The sequence below is a fragment of the Halichoeres trimaculatus genome, unplaced genomic scaffold (genome assembly GCF_033239565.1).
Source record: "Halichoeres trimaculatus isolate MK-OKI-2021-1 unplaced genomic scaffold, fHalTri1.1 fHalTri1_scaffold_13, whole genome shotgun sequence".
Taxonomy (NCBI): Eukaryota; Metazoa; Chordata; class Actinopteri; order Labriformes; family Labridae; genus Halichoeres; species Halichoeres trimaculatus.
Window position 1 is genome coordinate 10,988,485 of NW_027437191.1, and position 17,093 is coordinate 11,005,577.

Consider the following 17,093-nt stretch of genomic DNA (forward strand, 5'->3'; position numbering starts at 1 on the left):
CTTGGACTCTACGGGGAGGACTCTTCCATGGGATGCACAGCCTGTCTCTGTATGGAGTTCAGATCCCAGTGGTAAAGGTTTCATAACATTACAAAGTCTTCGTAGTAACCAGGAGATGGTTGATAAAGTTGTGTAGGGCTGATGAAACTGCAGGCCCTTTGGGTGGTGACAGTGATTGGTGGCTGATGAAGCTGTGTAAGCTGGGTAGTAGACATGCACCGATCTCCTTAATTTTGGGGGATCGGTGATCAGCCCATCCTTACATATGAATCTGGTCTGACAGCCAGTCATTGTTGCTTTTTGCTCTGAGACCTAAAACTCAGGACACTTCGTTGGTTGTTTAAGTGAAAACTCAAAGATTTTATTATTTCACAGGTATTGTTCAAGCTTTTCAATGAAATAAGATTGGAGCATAAATGCTGTCAGTTATAAAAAATAAGAATCAGTATCAGCCCAAATCGGAATCGGCAGGTGAGGCTTTTAATAGATCGTTGATTGGCCAGAAAATTGTGATCGGTGCACCCCTACTGGGCAGTCATGAGGAACTGAAGTGCAGGAGTGTAGAAGTGAGAGTGCATGGAGGCGTGTGCTCAATACATGAAGTGAAATCAACAATAAAATAGCATGCAGCGTATACTCCTTCTGACCTGAACTTATGTTAGAGCTTCAATTTCACTTAAGGAAATCCACTGAAGAATCACATCTTTGTGACAGTGGGTGACGGTGCTCGGGGAAACGGAGTCTTCCTCTTCAGAAAAACACCACTGATGCTGGTCAAAGGTGTCACTGGTATGAACACCCAACAGATAGACCCCACAGTGCCTTTAAAAACCTTAGATTTTATCATACAAGAATAAAACCCAGCATCCCCGACATCTCTTGATCCACTTAGGGCCCTTCACTGCCAAACATAAACCCCCTGGTCTCTGCAACTTCACATCAGAACAATACGTTTGAGGACAACATTTTGAAAAGGCACAAGAGGTTATTTTTTTGTACCCTTGGGTAATCAGCAGTATTTAAGTGGGGCATGAAAACAATCCCTAAAGCATTTCCTCTTCTTTTCCCCCATCATAAAGTAATCTACAGATTTAGTAGAAACAACCCTAACCAGAGCCGTCTGTGAGCATGGCGTGCAAAACAGTTTCTCTTGTGCAAAAAAAGTGAAGTGAGGCTGTGAATTACGGAGACGCGTTCAGTTATCAGGATAAAATATAAATTACCACATGAATGGAGCCTCATGAGTGTTGCTGCTGGGTGCATCAGATGGGTGCAAGGGCAGCCCCAAGGCACCCCAGCCAGAGAAACAGATCCCCTGCAACAGCCAGGCACAGTCCCAGATGGGTCCCTCTGTCAAGATATACACACACACACACACACACACACACACACACGCACGCACACACACATGCGCGCGCTTTAGAGGATTTGCTCGACTGTGTGCACATAAAGAAAGAAAATAATTTGTTACCCATTAGCATGAAAATTGGATATACATGCTTGAATACTTTCTAACACACACCCACACAAACTCATCCACCACACTGTGAACATGTTCAGTGACTATAAAAGAGCTGCAGCAGGGTCAGCTGCAGCCTACAACTTGGTTTACACATTTTGAATCATACATATGTGTTTTCTTTCTGTCCTGGCAGCCAACATGTCACACTAAGTGAGCACTGAGAGGGATAAAGAATCCTCCAGAGAGTTTCCAGGTCAGATCTGGACCTGGCAGTGCTTCTGTAGTTCTCCTGGTTTGTTTGTCATTGTGAGCACCACCATTTCTTTGTTTTTCTACTTTATAGTGTCACCACACAGTGGTTTAAAAAAAAGAATAAGAAAGACCATGTCATCTATACACGTCTATCTCACTGCTTATTAGACTTCACTGGGTTGTAATTGCAACAAAGTCACTAACTTTCTTATTTCCCCTGGCACACTGACAAGCAGGATTTGATGGCCTCCTGGAGGAAATATATGTGTTACAGCAGCTTACAACAATTGAATTTATTTTTATTTATTTAACCTTTATTTAACCTGGTAAAACCCATTGAGATCTGGATCTCTTATACAAGGATGACCGGGCCAAGAGTGCAGTGGCACACGTCGTAATTAATAAATGAATAAATAAAGAGCAAAAATACAATAATGAAAATAGAAGTGATTAGAAGAACTTAAGATAACAAGTAAAGAATAGAAACTAATTAGGAATAGAATAACTAGAAACTAAGAAGAAGCAAGCACTCGGTCACAAAAAGCTGCATTTTGACCAAAGGAACTTCCCCTACTCCTCCAGGTTTAGTGCTTTGGTTGTAAATACACACCTTGTAATGGCCCAGCCTGAGGTTAGTACTGCTCAGATGTCCAGGGACTTAAGTCAAAGCCCACAAACTGATGGTTTCTGATTAAACCTGGTGCCTTAGACAACAGAGCAGTCTGTTTTAGGCTTTTCGAGACAGCATTTACCAGCGACAGCTTTACCACTAGTGCTTGTCTCTTTTTAACTTTCAACAAATCTGTCTGCAGTACAATAAATCATAATGAAAATCAGCACACGCTGAACATCCTTCATGACAACAGGCTAACTGCAGCTGCAGTATACCTTGTCTTTTTCTTCTGTGGTCTCATTTATGCTAAATGGTCATCATCGATGTCTTACTGCACACTACAGGTCTGGTAATGTGTTGCTTTTGTGAGTATTTTTTCTCCATATGCCATTGTCCTGTTTGCATAATCAGCCTGTGGTGGAAATGCCAACAAACAAAAGTCCACAGGAACCATTTCAATGTTGGGTCACGTTTTACCAGGAATTGAAAGTTTGTGAACCTTCTGGTTAAAAAGCACCTATGACTTACATTTGCAACAGTGTTCTGTTAAAAACAGAAGGCAATACAGCTGCACAAGGTAGCCCCTGGAAACACACACACTTTATAAACCCTATAGCCCTTATACAAGCCATTCATTATGCAGTGGATACAGTTTTATACAGGGAGAATCAGCCGACAAATGGCCAAAGGACATGAAAGTCCAAACACAACAGCACGACCAAAATGCAAATTAAAGAACGGAGGTGCAGCAAAAAGGAAAAACAACTCAATAAGAGAAAGAGAGCCTCAAAAAAAAAATTAAGAATGCAAGTTAAAAAAAAAATCACCCAAACACAGGAAGCAGCTGTGAGAGAAAAAAGCCCAGACTCTTTCAGCAAAATGGTGTTAAGAATTGACTGAAGGGGAGTGAGATTTCCCCAGCAATGATTTCATTGCTCAGAGGAGAAAGTGGTATCCTTCTAAACATTAAATGAGCAGTAACCTGAATATTTAAAGCCTTTCCAACCTGAGAAATGATGCAGGCATGGTGGGGATGGAAGTGTCCAGCATGGAAACTTCCTATGGAAAGTCAGTAACAGGAACGAGAATTGTCTTTGTTGGCTGGTGCACGGTAACCTGACACGCCAGACGGACAGTTTCATTTATCCGCCACGGAAATATTTCACTAGTCCATCTGGGTAGCAGCTGTTCTGATTTGTTTTCAGAGGCAGGACCTTCAAAAAAAATCAGCAGCTGTTGATTGGGCAACTGTTCTGATTGACACACTCACCACAGACCAATCCACATCAAGCCACGGTATGACCTAGCTTATGTGCGCTGCTGCTGAGAAACAATAGACGAACAACTACAGGAACATGAGGAACAGCTGTGATATTGGCGCTAGAATGCTGCTGCTGTTTTTGAAAGGTTAACTTAAGAATTAAAGGAATGCTGACAAGTACTAAAGTCTGCTGACGTCACGTCTGCACTTCACCTCCACTGCTCCTGCTGCTCCTGCCTCTCTTCCCTGATTGGGCTGTTAAAAATTTAGCCAAGTGAAATCGTTGGTCAATGGAGCTTGGCAAGATGGATCTGGATTGAGACTGAATCAGACAGGTCCATCTGCTCTGCAAGGTTAGGTGCACGGCAGCTTGACCACAAAGATCCCCTTGAGCAATTTTCAGTTTACCCATGAATAGTTGACAGTTCCTTGTGATTTGTCTTTTTTTCATCGACTGATTTACAAACATCCTAAAAAAAAATATGTTTCATAAGGACACATACCACTTGTAGTTCGAGATGGGTACCTAATTAAGTACCAACTGAATTCAACGGTCTTAGGGTGAAACACAGAAGTTTTGTTGGGTTTTTGCCGCTGGTTTATACGGAAACAGTGTTTTAGCCGACCTAAAACACAAACTTTTAAAAATGGCCTCCAGAGTGGAATTTTTCTTAAATGCTGCAAGCACCGTTGCCGTGCAAACAGTAACCTGGCATTTTTAGCGGAAACGCTGACATCACACTCCACTTCACGCGAGCGAATACAACAGGACAACAGTATCGTTGTTATGATTGACACAAACTACCATGTTGTGCTTGTGCTGCTGAATCTGCTGAATCTGCTGACTATCTTCATACAAAATGTGCATCTCTTGCTCCACTTCTGCTCTTAGTATTCACGAATACACCAGATGATCGGCTCATCTCTACTTCGGCAGAGATCTACCAAAAGCGGCTTCTGGACAAGACAGTTATAGCACCACCTGTAGGCCTGGAATGCTTACTACAATGTTTTCAGTCCCTCGGCCATTCTGTGTTAACGCAGATTTTTTTTCGTTGTGTAAAAAAAGGCCTTGGTACCGATTCAAGTAAAACCAAACTACAACTTTTTGGTACCTAAACGCAACTTGTGACTGTGGGAGAGAGGAAGAGTGGGCGATTTTCCATGCTGGACATGAACACAGCATTGCTACATTGTATAATGAGGAGTCACTACTTTAAGTTGAAAAACCTTGTGATTATATTATCAAACAAGTTAATACTTATCACCACATAAACACACACAAAAGTACCATAAATTGGTACCTCTGAGTTCCGATACTGATTGTCAGGTACCGGGTATCTGTACCGTTTCATTTCAAAGGTGTAGGGTACCCATCCCTACTTGTAGTCCAGGTATTGTCTTCATATCAGTTTATTGTGTTGTTGTCAGGTATGTTTTATGTACTCCTCAGTGCTGCGTGGTCACTGGAGTGACATGTTCTGCTTTTACCTTTCTGTGAGTGCTGTTAGCCAGCAGTGAAGAGGACAGAGAAGAGGGAACAATGCTCAGTGTGACTATTTGTTTTTTAATGAGCTCTTTGCGTGGAAAGGGAAGAGTCTGTGAGCGTGTCCTTGTCCGTGTGCTGCTGTGGTTTGTTTGTGCATGCAGCTTCCTGCTTCAGTCCTGAAAGCAAATGGATATTTTAAGGTTTAGTCTAAACAGCAGTTTTTCTAGTTCCCTGCTGTTCAAGTGCTATTCGATGAAATGTGCTTTTCTGTTATTAGGAGGTATGTGGCCATCTGAATAATGCATCATTCACGCAACCTTGTTAAGGCGGTGAACGGAGGAATGTTGGAGGCCGGGCGGCTCTGAATGGCACCGTAATGCTCTGGCCTGTGGGCTTTGAAATATACATGAGAAATGAAGTGGCTTTCTTTGTGATTAACATTAAATACAGCGGTGGAAAGCTACTGCAGATATCGGTGAAGTAAGACATTTGGGTCATTCAGGTATTCAGAGAGATTTGCATAGTGAGCAGTTTGAACAACAGAATCTGATTGGTCAGACTGGAGCTGGTGGATTTTCTCTTTTGTTGTTGTTGTTCTTGTGTGTGCCAACCCTCAGGGTGACTACAGAATAAAGAGATGCTTATTCTAATCGAAAGTGAAACTGCAACACTTTGAAGCAACTTCTGGTTCTCAGGTAGAGAAAGCAAGGCTTGAACAAATGTCAGGGTTTAATCATCCTAGTGTGCTCTGTTGTAAATTTTTTCTAATACTTCAGTACCCAGGACCATGGAAATTTGCTATCCCATACACTTAACATTAAAATGACTGCATGATGTTACTTACACTAGCTGTTGAATTAAAGAGACATTTGGTACCCATGGGTAACAGTTTGTCAAGGTACGAATAACTTTAGAGGTGGGTGGTATTTCTTTGACAAGTGTAAACTTGTTCTCTAAATCAGAAAGAAAGACAGCTTTCATATAAAGACGACATTTCACTGAAAATATAACTTGAAGAAGAACTGCCTCTGGCTTCAGATGGAGCTGAGCTTTCCACTGACATCAATGTCTTCCTCAGTTTGACTATGAGCGCGACACCTCACAGATTCTTCTGTTCCTCCAGACAGCTTTAAAATGAAGCTCAACCCACAGTTTGACTCAGTTTATGACATTCTTTTGCTCTTATTCATTTTACTTTTCAAAGTAGACTCCATTTATCTGTATCTGTAATCTGTAACAGGTGGAAAAAAATGATTGGTGAAGATTAGTTCAAATCATAGGGTGTGTTTTGAAAATTGCATTCTTCCTTGAATTGTGCTGTTTTGATGGTTTGCAATTTATTTAAACGTTATTAAAAACATAGCATAGTCAACCATTCAGTGATTGAAAGTTAATGATGTTTTTATTTTTTGAAAAAGTATCATCATTTATAATTTGATTCCAGAAACATGTTTTAAAACAGATGAGTCAGGGTTATGTTTACCGATGTATTGCATCAGGTCTTCTTGTCATTTGGAGCATCATGAAACCAAAAATACAAAGGACACTCTGAGCTGTTGAGCAGCCGAAACCCTAAATCAGGCAGGAATGGAGCACCATTTCACTTTCTTAAACTCCAGAAACTAGTCTCCTGGGTGAAGAGGTGATGCAACACATCAGTAAGCGTGCTATGTCCCGACTTTTTTAAAACGTCTTGCTGACATCTCATCTGAAACAAGCATGTATTTTTCATAAAACTCCAAAATGTAACGTTGTCTTTGCACCATTTATATTTCAATACAGTGTTTGAATGATGTGCAAACCATCAAATTGTTGTTTTTAGACAAGTGTCCCAACCACTTTTGAAACTGGTATTGCATGGGCAGATATGTGGGACTGTGCTGTCACAATGGAAACATGGCAGAATTGTCACTTACACCAAGTCACATCTGTAAAGGTCTTTGCACACTGAGTCATTTTTTTTTTCAGATGCGTTTTTTGGATCCGAAATCCCCTCCCAAAAAAGTCACGCACAGACACCTTGCATTGAATCTGTGCATTTATTTTGTATTAATTGCAAAAATTTGCAGTTCGAGAAAAATTGGATCATCAAGGAATTGATCCTAAGCAGCAGCTGTCAGTATGTTTAAGGTATGTGCGGCATGCACAAACAGACATAGACACAGACACACAAGTCTTCATTCATTAACTAAACATCGCCTGAAATGTGTTAAGATAATGTGTCAGAAAACGTGAAAAAAAGATGTTCCAAATAACTGGTATCTCTGAATAGTCAAACTATCTTTGAAACGAGCTGGGCGAATGCAAAAAAATGCAAAAAAAAAGGACTCGGTGTGCAAAGGCCTTAAGTCCAAGAATTTGACCAGGATAAAATATACTCTTTGACTAGAGCCTGGCATCTCGTTCAGATAAGAACTATTCAATAGCTATTCAATAAAATGTGCATTTAGGGTGTGAGGGCTCAGAAGGCACAATTCAGTTTGTCGCTCGGTTTTTGGGTCACGGTGAAGTACGAGTTGGGTACAAACATGGACAATATAATTGATGGATCTAGTATTAATTATGTCATCCACCTGTTTCTGACACAAAGTTTTGAAGCAAATCGCCGATGGGAAATATTTTGGAGAAGAGCTTTGTGACTCTTTACTAACAGCTACAGGTCGCCTGCTTGTCAGTCAGCTGAGCTGTGCCTCTGATTTGAACACCCCATTATCGTTATATCTTGTTAACAGCTAAGTTAGTAATAAATTACCTCCTGTACACTGTGTGCTTTTACAGAAACAGAAAATGCTGTTAAAGTTCAGACTTAAGCCATTTTGTAACAGGCTGTAACATGTTTAATTCTGCAGTGAAAATTGTCTTTTTTTGAATTGGTCTGTGTGTTTTTTTCATACTTTCATACTTCTGGAGCCAGTCTCAAGTGGACACTCAATGAACTGCACTTCTGTATCATCTTTGTTTCTCACAGCAGTTGCTGCTTGGGTATATCAGGAAAAAGCAACAGCTTCAATTAAACTCACAGTTCATCATTATCTCTTTTTGACTTTTTGACTTTTGCCTGGCTAATGGTGACAGGCACACCTGGATGATGGAAAGTTTGAAGTGTTTGATTTTCTGTGCGACTGTTGGACAGTTCTGACATATGAAGCTTGGAATTTTCCATCAAAGTTGATTCAAAAGAAGCAGGTGGTGTCCAGTGGTGTTTTGCAAACAAATTATAGATTCAATACCTTTATTGGAGTGTTGATCCTGCCATGAATGAACCTTTTTTGCCACAAATTCATTATTTTGACTGCATGCACAGAGTTGTGCAAAATGGCATTTTGGAATTAATACATATACCATTATGCCCCAAATACATCAGATACGTCTGCAGACCGGCTACACTCCATTGCATGTTGAATGGTTTCATCAGCTCACACAAGCTGCATGTTCAGTCTAACAAGCTGCATGACTGACAGTCAGCTGGAGTCAAGAGATTGAAGAGTTCCCACTTCATTGATAAGTCTCTCTTCATTCATGTTGGGCCATACAACCTATTGACTGCTGGTCTGGCTCTGCTCATCATGTCAGTTTAATGTTGTAGTCAAGCTAAATTTGATCTGGTTTTGACATGGTTTGTTTTATTTTGAAAGTCAGTGGGTCTTTTTCGTGTTTTTTTGTGAATGGCTTCCTGTCCCACTCGATCTTCCTTACGCTGAATTATTGTATCACAGCTCCAGTGTCTGGCAAGAATAGGATTGCTCTGTATTACCATAGGCTGTATATAGAGTGGACAGTGTGGCTCCGCCATTTACCATTGTACGGTTTTGAAGCCAAAATTCCCTTGTCACAGGCGCAGCCATTGTAGCAGTTGTGCAGCCAGAATCTGTGCAGTAGAGGTACGTGATGTAAAACCTCATTTTTAACCTCTTATAACCACTGAAAACAGAACTCTTCTGAAAAAAGAGGACCTGAATACAAGGCAGCCAAATGATATCTTCAAATCACCACAATAATTGGATGTGAGAAAAATTTCTGCGAGGTGTATTAATTTTTTAAAGTTTGACCACAGCCCATCTGGAATGACTGGGGAGTCCGATTTTTTTTTACCTATACTGCAGCCAGCCACCAGGGGGAGCAGTTTTCATGGCGACCTCACTTCGAGCTGAGCAAGATGACATCCATTTGTTTTACAGTGTATGTGTATTACCTGTGACTTGCCAGACTTGCCTCACAGCTGAGCCGCAACAGAGTGGATCCAGTGTACGTCTGGGGACACTTCTAGTGTATGTTAGCTGTTACTGTGCGGAGATCTAAGATATAGATCACAGATATATAAATTGATTCATGTATTTATCTTTGGCAGCTGTGAAGTCCTTCATGAATGTGTCACGTAGGATAAACCCCCTTAAAAAATGTCTTCTATGAGTTTCCCAAAGAGAGGACTTGAGAAAATCCTGGTAGTGAACATAACACGTGTGAAGGAAAGAGCATTTATATTGAAAGTAAATCAGAGCCTTTTTATCCCACAAAATCTCTGCAGACATAGACTGATAATAAAACCTGTTTTCTTTTTTTTCTCAATTCAACACTATACAGATCCAAAACTGCACTGGTGACACATTGTTACCTGTGCAGTTTGCCAAGAGGTTGTCTTGCTTCCTGCATTTTGAGGGCCTTGCACTCCATTTGTTATAGTGATAATAATGGAGCCCTGCCATTGGTGTATGCTGTCCATTGTGGAGCTAAGCTCTCAGTAATCAGGATGGGGGTATTTAGCCATTTGGAATGCTTGCAGATAGACAGATTTGCAGTAGCTAAATATAGGCTATTTAAGGATTTGAATGCTAATGGGGATACTTTGGAGGGTTTTTTCCACCTGCAGACATTGAAATGATAATCAAGGATCCTCCAACAAACTGCCCTATTGCTGAGCTTTAAAAAGTGGTGAACACTCAAGCAGTTCAGCTCTTGTTCCAGGGTAAATGTCATTAGATCAATATGCGCAGTTAGTATCTCTCATCTCTAGAATCTCTGTGAAGGAGGAGGAAGAGCAAACTCAAGTGTTTGCGCCTGTGGTTTCAGTGTGAAGAATCAATTACTCCTTCACTGCTCTTCTCTCTGACTTGTGCTCCTCTTCTCTCTGTTTCTGTCTCTTTTTAGTTGGTGCTACCAGAGTACTCCATCCATGGACTCTTTTGCATCATGTTCCTTTGTGCTCAAGAGTGGCTGACTGTGGGTCTCAACATCCCCCTGCTTTTCTACAACACATGGAGGTAACTAATTAAGCCAATGTCTCCGTCCGTGTGTGTGTGAGGAGAAGAGTGTGTGAGTGTATTCCTGATCCAAGACATTAGGATTTATGTCTTGGCTTCTTTAAGAGATAACAGAGAAAAAGGAAAATCTATATAAAAAGAGGAACGGTTCATTTTACAAGGTCAGAAAACTACTCAAAGATGACCTCTATGAATTCTTGAGTCTGTTGCTTTTCAGACTGTAAACGTTCTGTAGCTCAAGGGAAGGAGGTCTTGGCTCTGAAACCTTTAAAAGGGCTGTGAGGAGTTTCTAAGTGATCTTGAAAAAGTCTCGTAGTAACCTTTAGAGGTCGGCAAATTTCACCACACTTAGGTGATAATTAGACAAAGTTTTTTCTTATTTCTTTAAAATTAGCACATTACTTCTTTAAAATAATGTCCAAATATATTGTCCTGAGGCACGATTGGAAGGTAAATGTTTTTTTCCAGTGTCTTTGAAATTTACTCCAAATTGCAAGGTAAGAAGGTGAAGATTAGCAAATAATTTATTTGAAATTAAATCACAACCCACCACAAAATGTTTCTAGAACTATCCCAACGTTTCTGCTATTTCCAGAGAGAGAATCTGGCCAGAAGTTATGTGCTAATTTTCACCTGATTCTCGTGAAATTTCAGGGTAATTTCAAAGAAATAAGAAAAATCTTTGTCTAATTAAAACCCAAGTGTTATGAAATTTGTGGACCTCTTAAGTAAAGTGTTACCATTCTTCCTTCTAGATAAATGCCTGACCATAATCCACATTTTAAAATGAGATTATCAGCACCAATATTACAGATCGGGTCGAGCAGCCTGTCTAGTTCTCTTTGACAACACCACGCCGGCTGACTAAATTTAGTCGAGAGAAGAGATAAAACACAGAGATCTGTGTTTTTTCTCTGCTGAAAACGATTTCTGTGATTAATTTAGTAGTGATGGTGGACACAGGAGCCAAACTGTCAGACAGAAAAAAAGACAGAAGAGCAGAAGAAAGATAAACAAGAGAGTGATACAGCCCGAGCTAAAGGCTAATTAGCCTTTAGTCTGGGCTGTTTCACTCTATAACACAGGGACTAAACTGTTTGTGATAATGTTCATTCCAACCCACAGTCAGCAGTTATTCTGCAGTGGTCTGTTCAAACTTGAGAGTCTATCAATAAAATGAAGAGTGAGGTTACATTAGCTCTGCTTGGTAGATGACTGGCTGGACATAACTAACCAGGATCTAACATTACACATTACTGACATGTCTTAGAGCACGGGGCTGCCAGCTGCGCTAAATATAGGCGGCTACTAAGCTACACACAAACTGAGAGTGTTTAATTGTTGTCACATTAGCCTACAGATACATTGGAGCACCGGGCTCCCGATAGCGCTACATATAGCCAGCTACTAAAATGTCTGCTTGATGTCATGTTTCAAAACGTAGTGTACGTAACTGTACTGATAAGTACCTTACCTCAGCAAGTTTTATTCAGTAAAAACAAAGTAAATTTGTTTCGATCCAATCTCCATTTAATTCCAAAACAAACACAGGCCTCACTGAAAGTAATTTAAGACAGTGTGCGTGAGACTCCGGACCAGAAGGTGGCAAGGGAGTGCAATTAAAACAGATCCTCCTCATAGCATCTTTAACTGCTTGAGGATATAATATTACCCCACTTTAAATGTGTTTGGGAACATGACCAATGTTTTGAGCTTAGTATGTAGAAGAGTGCGTTGGGCTCCATCCTGTCTCCGGTCCTTGGAGTCAGAGTCTGATAAATGGGTCACCAGTCAGTAATCTCCCCATTTCTTTTGATTCTCAATCTTTGTCTGCTTTGCTCTTTGTCGCTGCTCTTGCCACCAGTGTGGGTTTGATGTAGACTGCTGAAGATGGAGAGAAGAGAAGAGGAGAGGATGAAAAACATCTTGCTGTCTTATTAATTGGAGGTTGTGCCAGATGCCCAACAGCTACAGATGCTGCCTTCTGCACAGCTGAAAGATGAGAAGACAAGGGAGGAAGGAAGGGAGAGTAAGGCAGAGATGGAGGAGGCTGGAAAATAAAAGAGGAAGTAGCAGAAGGGAGGGTGGTGTGAGGGGAGAAGAAAAAGGCAGTGAGTGATAGCAGAGATATCTAATATTGACAAGGTGATACAGAGGAGAGTGAGGAAGAGGGGAGACACCGTGGTGAGCAGTGACAGCAGAGACTTTTCTCACAACAAACAGGGATCAGCGAGTGAACATATGTGTGTGGAAACATGCTAGCTATAAACTTCACATGTACACGTGGTGCTTTGCAAGGGCTCGTGTTTTTTTTTGAGGTCTGCTCCCAGGCTGGATTCACACCTTTGCCAGGCAATAAACAGTTAACAATCTTTCAACATGAAGTGATGCTGTGAGATGTCTTGCAGAGAGGAAGAATATCTACATAAGGAAAAGGCAAACAAGAGTTAAGCTTTGGAGAGTTTTCTGTTGTTTAAAAGAAAAACACTCTCCAATAATAACTACATGGAAAAATAAATACTAGAAACAAAGACATAAAGCACTTATCACGGTTCATAACTTATCTGAATAGTGACATTTCTTGTTTCATGTTATCCTTTTAAGGGCTGCAACTAACAGTTATTTTAGTAATTGATTACTCTGATGATAAAATTCACGATTAATCGATGAATCAGCAAAAAAAGGATGCTACATTTATAAAGTATAAAAAGTGATATGAGGGTATTGTCACTTAAAGAATCATCACTACGGGCAAAATGACAGAGAATATATTGTTATGCCATCAGATTAAGAACTTAATGGGCCAAAAAGGCAAATAATAAAAATGTGTCCTCAGTATTTTCACCTGCAGATCAAACAGTACACCCCCTCTGCCCTAGCTCCATATGTAGCAGAGCTATCGCTAATGCTAACGTTGGTTTAATGAAGTCCTTGTGGTTTTCAAACAGAGAGATGATTTAATAAACAGACTAAACAAGTCCTAAAAGACATACTATACATTTCACAACATATAAAAGAAGTGTATGTGAGATTTTGTAGCTCCTCACCTCGTTGTTGAGCTCCCTGACTCGCCATCGATGAGCACTGGATCATTGCATTTCAGTCACTCTTGTCAACACACTGTGTGCTTTTACTCAGCGTGAAAAAATCCCAAACTCGGGAATTTTTGGATGAACTGCTTCTCCAGCTTTGCCATTATTCACGTTTACTTGTTTCTATCACCTGCTGGCTCGGCTTCTCCTCCACCACGCTGATCTGTTTTCATGTGACGCATACAGCCCAGATAATCTACACTCCAGTCCAGTAGATGGCGGTAATGCACCTTCAGCTAGTTGCCAACCACTAAATAATCCAACAAAAAGGAAGAAGACAAATAAACTGGAGAGAAAATAATACAGCAATGACGCAGCACAGTGCATAGATTATGGAAAAACAATGTTGACGCTTTTACAAATCGATTTTTATTAGTTTTATTGATTTGTCTTAGTATCCCTAATCCTTTTGTCCGTTTCATTTTTTCAAACACAACACAGGTACCATGGTAACACATGTAACTTGTACATTTTCATCATTAGAATAGAATAGAAAATACTTTATTTATCCCCGAGGGGAAATTCAGGAGTCACAGCAGCATTTAAGAAAACAAAAGTAAGAAAGAGTATAGAAAGTGCAAAAATGTCCATAAGAAATTAGATGACGACATCCCGTCCACCACTCGTCCACCACTCTCCAGCCCAGCCAGTCTCCACCTCCACAGGGTCCAGGACTGAGCCTCCCCAGCAGTCTGTTCAGTCTCTGTCTCCTGGATCCTGTCTGCTCACAGCAGGCGAAGCTCCTCCGATGTGTCGCGGCGTCTGATGTCAGCTCTGTCAGCCACGTCCATGAACAGCACGATGCCGCTGGGTTAGCACAGCTAGCTCATCCATCCCCCGGAGCGAGATCCCACGTTCCCAACAATGATGGATGGAAGGACAGGTCCACGTCGTCACCTCCTAGCTCACATCCGAGAACCAGCACGTCGTCCTCACCTCCTCCTCCTCAGCTCAAGGGAAATCACCAAGCCCTACACTAGTTAGCATTTACATGCTACAGGCTGCTAACAGCTAATTTCGCATGTAAACAATGCAGCCATGGTTACATGTAGGATCTCCAGACAAACACAGGAGAAAAGTAGTAAAAAATACAGCCGAAGCCACAAAAAGTTTGGTGTCCGTGACCGACAATGAACCATACAAAGTGATGATCCACTCCAAACACAAAGACGACGAAAAAGAGACGAAAAAGCCACAAGAAACGGACAAAGACGAGAGAGCTGCTGCAACAGGCAGCTACTCCGGGTAGCGCCACTCATTAGTCACAAATCAATTTTTGTTCACCTATCATGAAATTTTAATTGCCAAAAACTGATACCTAAGAACACCTTTACATTAAACCCCAGCTGTTTGCAAACATTCAGTAGTTACTTGATGGCAGCAGTGAACAGAACCTCTAATTACTGACAGTGAAGCCTGTTTGTAATGTTGGAGTGATGGAGTAAACAGTGCGCTGCCTCCTAAAATACACATACCTTATCACTAACCTTTTGTTTTTTTTCATGACTTTATTCAAATGGATTCTTTTTGTACACACACAGAGGCATAGCCATCATTTCAAAAGAGAGGAGATAAATTGTTGACGTTTTGAGTTTCGGCAGATAACAGGACAGAATGTATTTAATTGAGCAGATTTAGGGGTGCATGTGGCTCAGTGGTTGAGTAGCTATCTCTCACTTAGAGGGTCTGGAGTTTAGTCCCCACTCCTCCCTGAGTTCTGGGTCTTCTGCCTCTTGCTAGCTCGATTGCTGTACATTTTAGTGTAAACAGAAGTTCATTCAAGACAGCTTGGAAAATTAATCATGTCACTTTGGTCAGTCCTGGTGTGCTGAACTGGCCCTCAGACATGACTGAAAAACTCACTACCCCTGTTTGAAGGTTACAGAGCAATACGCAAAAAGTCTCTTTGTCTTGAAACCCAGTTGCAGTGACATTTTTCAGGTCACGATGAAAGCAATCACAACATGGGAGTGTGTGCTTGGAGGTTGGAATGCAAGAGAGGTTGTAATGGTTCTTTTTTTCAAAAATGCTTTTATTGTTTATCTGTGTGGTGTTTTTATTTCTCTGTTAAGGTGCTTTTCAGCCAGAGGGTCCAGGTACCTTTAGATCCTGGTTAAAAAATACCAGGAACTACATGGTTCCTGTGACCCATTGTTTGTCTTAGACACTGGCAGATTATGTAAATCAGACCAATGAGGAAAAGAAAAAAAATAAGGTTAAGGTAAGGTAAAAATAAAAAGAAGGTCTCCAGTTTACAGGGTCACCCTTAAGACTGTAACACCAGGGGCTGACAGAGACACACTCACACTATCAGGTTTAGGAGGTACTAAACCAAGTCAATCATAGCTGGGTGTAATCTTATTGAGAACGTAGGGTAAATTAAGGCTACTCCACTTATCAAAACATTTCAGCCCTCCAAAGTTCCTGGACCTTATAAAAATGGACCTCATTTGTTTAGGCCATATCCACATGTAGCTGGGTATTTTCAAAAACGAGTATCCCCCCTCATCCATTTTTGGAAATACTTTCGTCCACATAGCGGGTGAATAGGCCGGTGAGTGTGGCTCGAAGCATGCCAAACCCATGTGTTTTCCAGACGTAGAACCCGTGCCAGCAAATCAGAATAAGCTTCTGTCGTTTAGCAGTGATGTTAAAGAACAGAAAACTCTGTTTAACGGCGTCCACATGAAACCATGAAACCGGAGTTTTTAAAAATCTTCACTTTGGCTGGAATTTTCAAAGAACATTGTTTTTAGTGAGGTAAAACTGTGGTTTCGTGTGGATGACGTAAATGTATAAAAATATCTGCAGTTTTCCAAATACCCTGCTACATGTGGACGTGGCCTTATTCTGGTTGAAAAGCACCTTTTGACTTAAAGCAATACTTTTCTGCTGTATAGCTGTGTTTTCTCTTTATTTCCTGTTATCTTTGCTGCTTGTTGTTTCTAATAACTGATGGACTCATTTGATGTTGGATATTGTGCATTTGAAGATAAACTTGCTTACCTCCTCAATCATTATGCATCTAATACATAAAAACAATTTCAGCATTCAAAGCCTCCTGTCACACTCCTCATACATCAAGATGTACAAAGTAACCAATGTTTTCATACATGCATGATTCATCTGCTGCCCAGCAGAAGTGTGAACATTCTGATCAATTAATGACAACAAAATCATTCCATGAACCATCGCTGATCATTAATGGACATCCAGAATAGCCATACATAAACATCTGTTGGTTTGGGTCGTGACTGAACAGACCACATGCATAAGGATGGAGGCTTATTGCATTACCCATAATACCCTGAAAAACATATATGCTGGATGTTGACATTGTAAATTTGGATGTTATGTAATGGAGAAGAAATCTGGCTTCATGCAACTGGTCTGTTTCTCTGATACTCTATTTTTATTTGTTGCAGAATCATGTTCATGTGTATCATCTCTGGGGTCCATTTAAAGTAAATTCTCCCCCATAAAGCGTAATGAGCCAATTGTGTATTAGCACATAGGCAGCCTTCTCTCAGGAACAGGAAGAAGTTAAATCTTCCTCTCTGTTCTCCTTCTTTTCTCTCAGCGATTCTCCTTAAATACTTGTTTTCATGTGGTTTCTGAAATAACTATCACGTGTACATCGAAGCCCCAGGAAACATCCTACCAATC

The 17,093-nt window shown here is 40.8% G+C and overlaps 1 protein-coding gene across 3 annotated transcripts in view; it reads left to right on the top strand.

Annotated features, from left to right (window-relative positions):
- Positions 1-17,093, top strand: part of cnih3 (cornichon family AMPA receptor auxiliary protein 3) — a 94,730-nt gene that overhangs the window by 62,223 nt on the left and 15,414 nt on the right. For 2 of the 3 annotated variants that reach the window (XM_074684754.1, XM_074684753.1), the window contains exon 4: positions 10,223-10,334. In XM_074684754.1, the coding sequence (XP_074540855.1) occupies positions 10,223-10,334 (112 nt within the window). Of the gene's footprint in view, positions 1-10,222; positions 10,336-17,093 lie in introns of all 3 variants that reach the window. The other variant, XM_074684752.1, reaches the window with a different exon arrangement.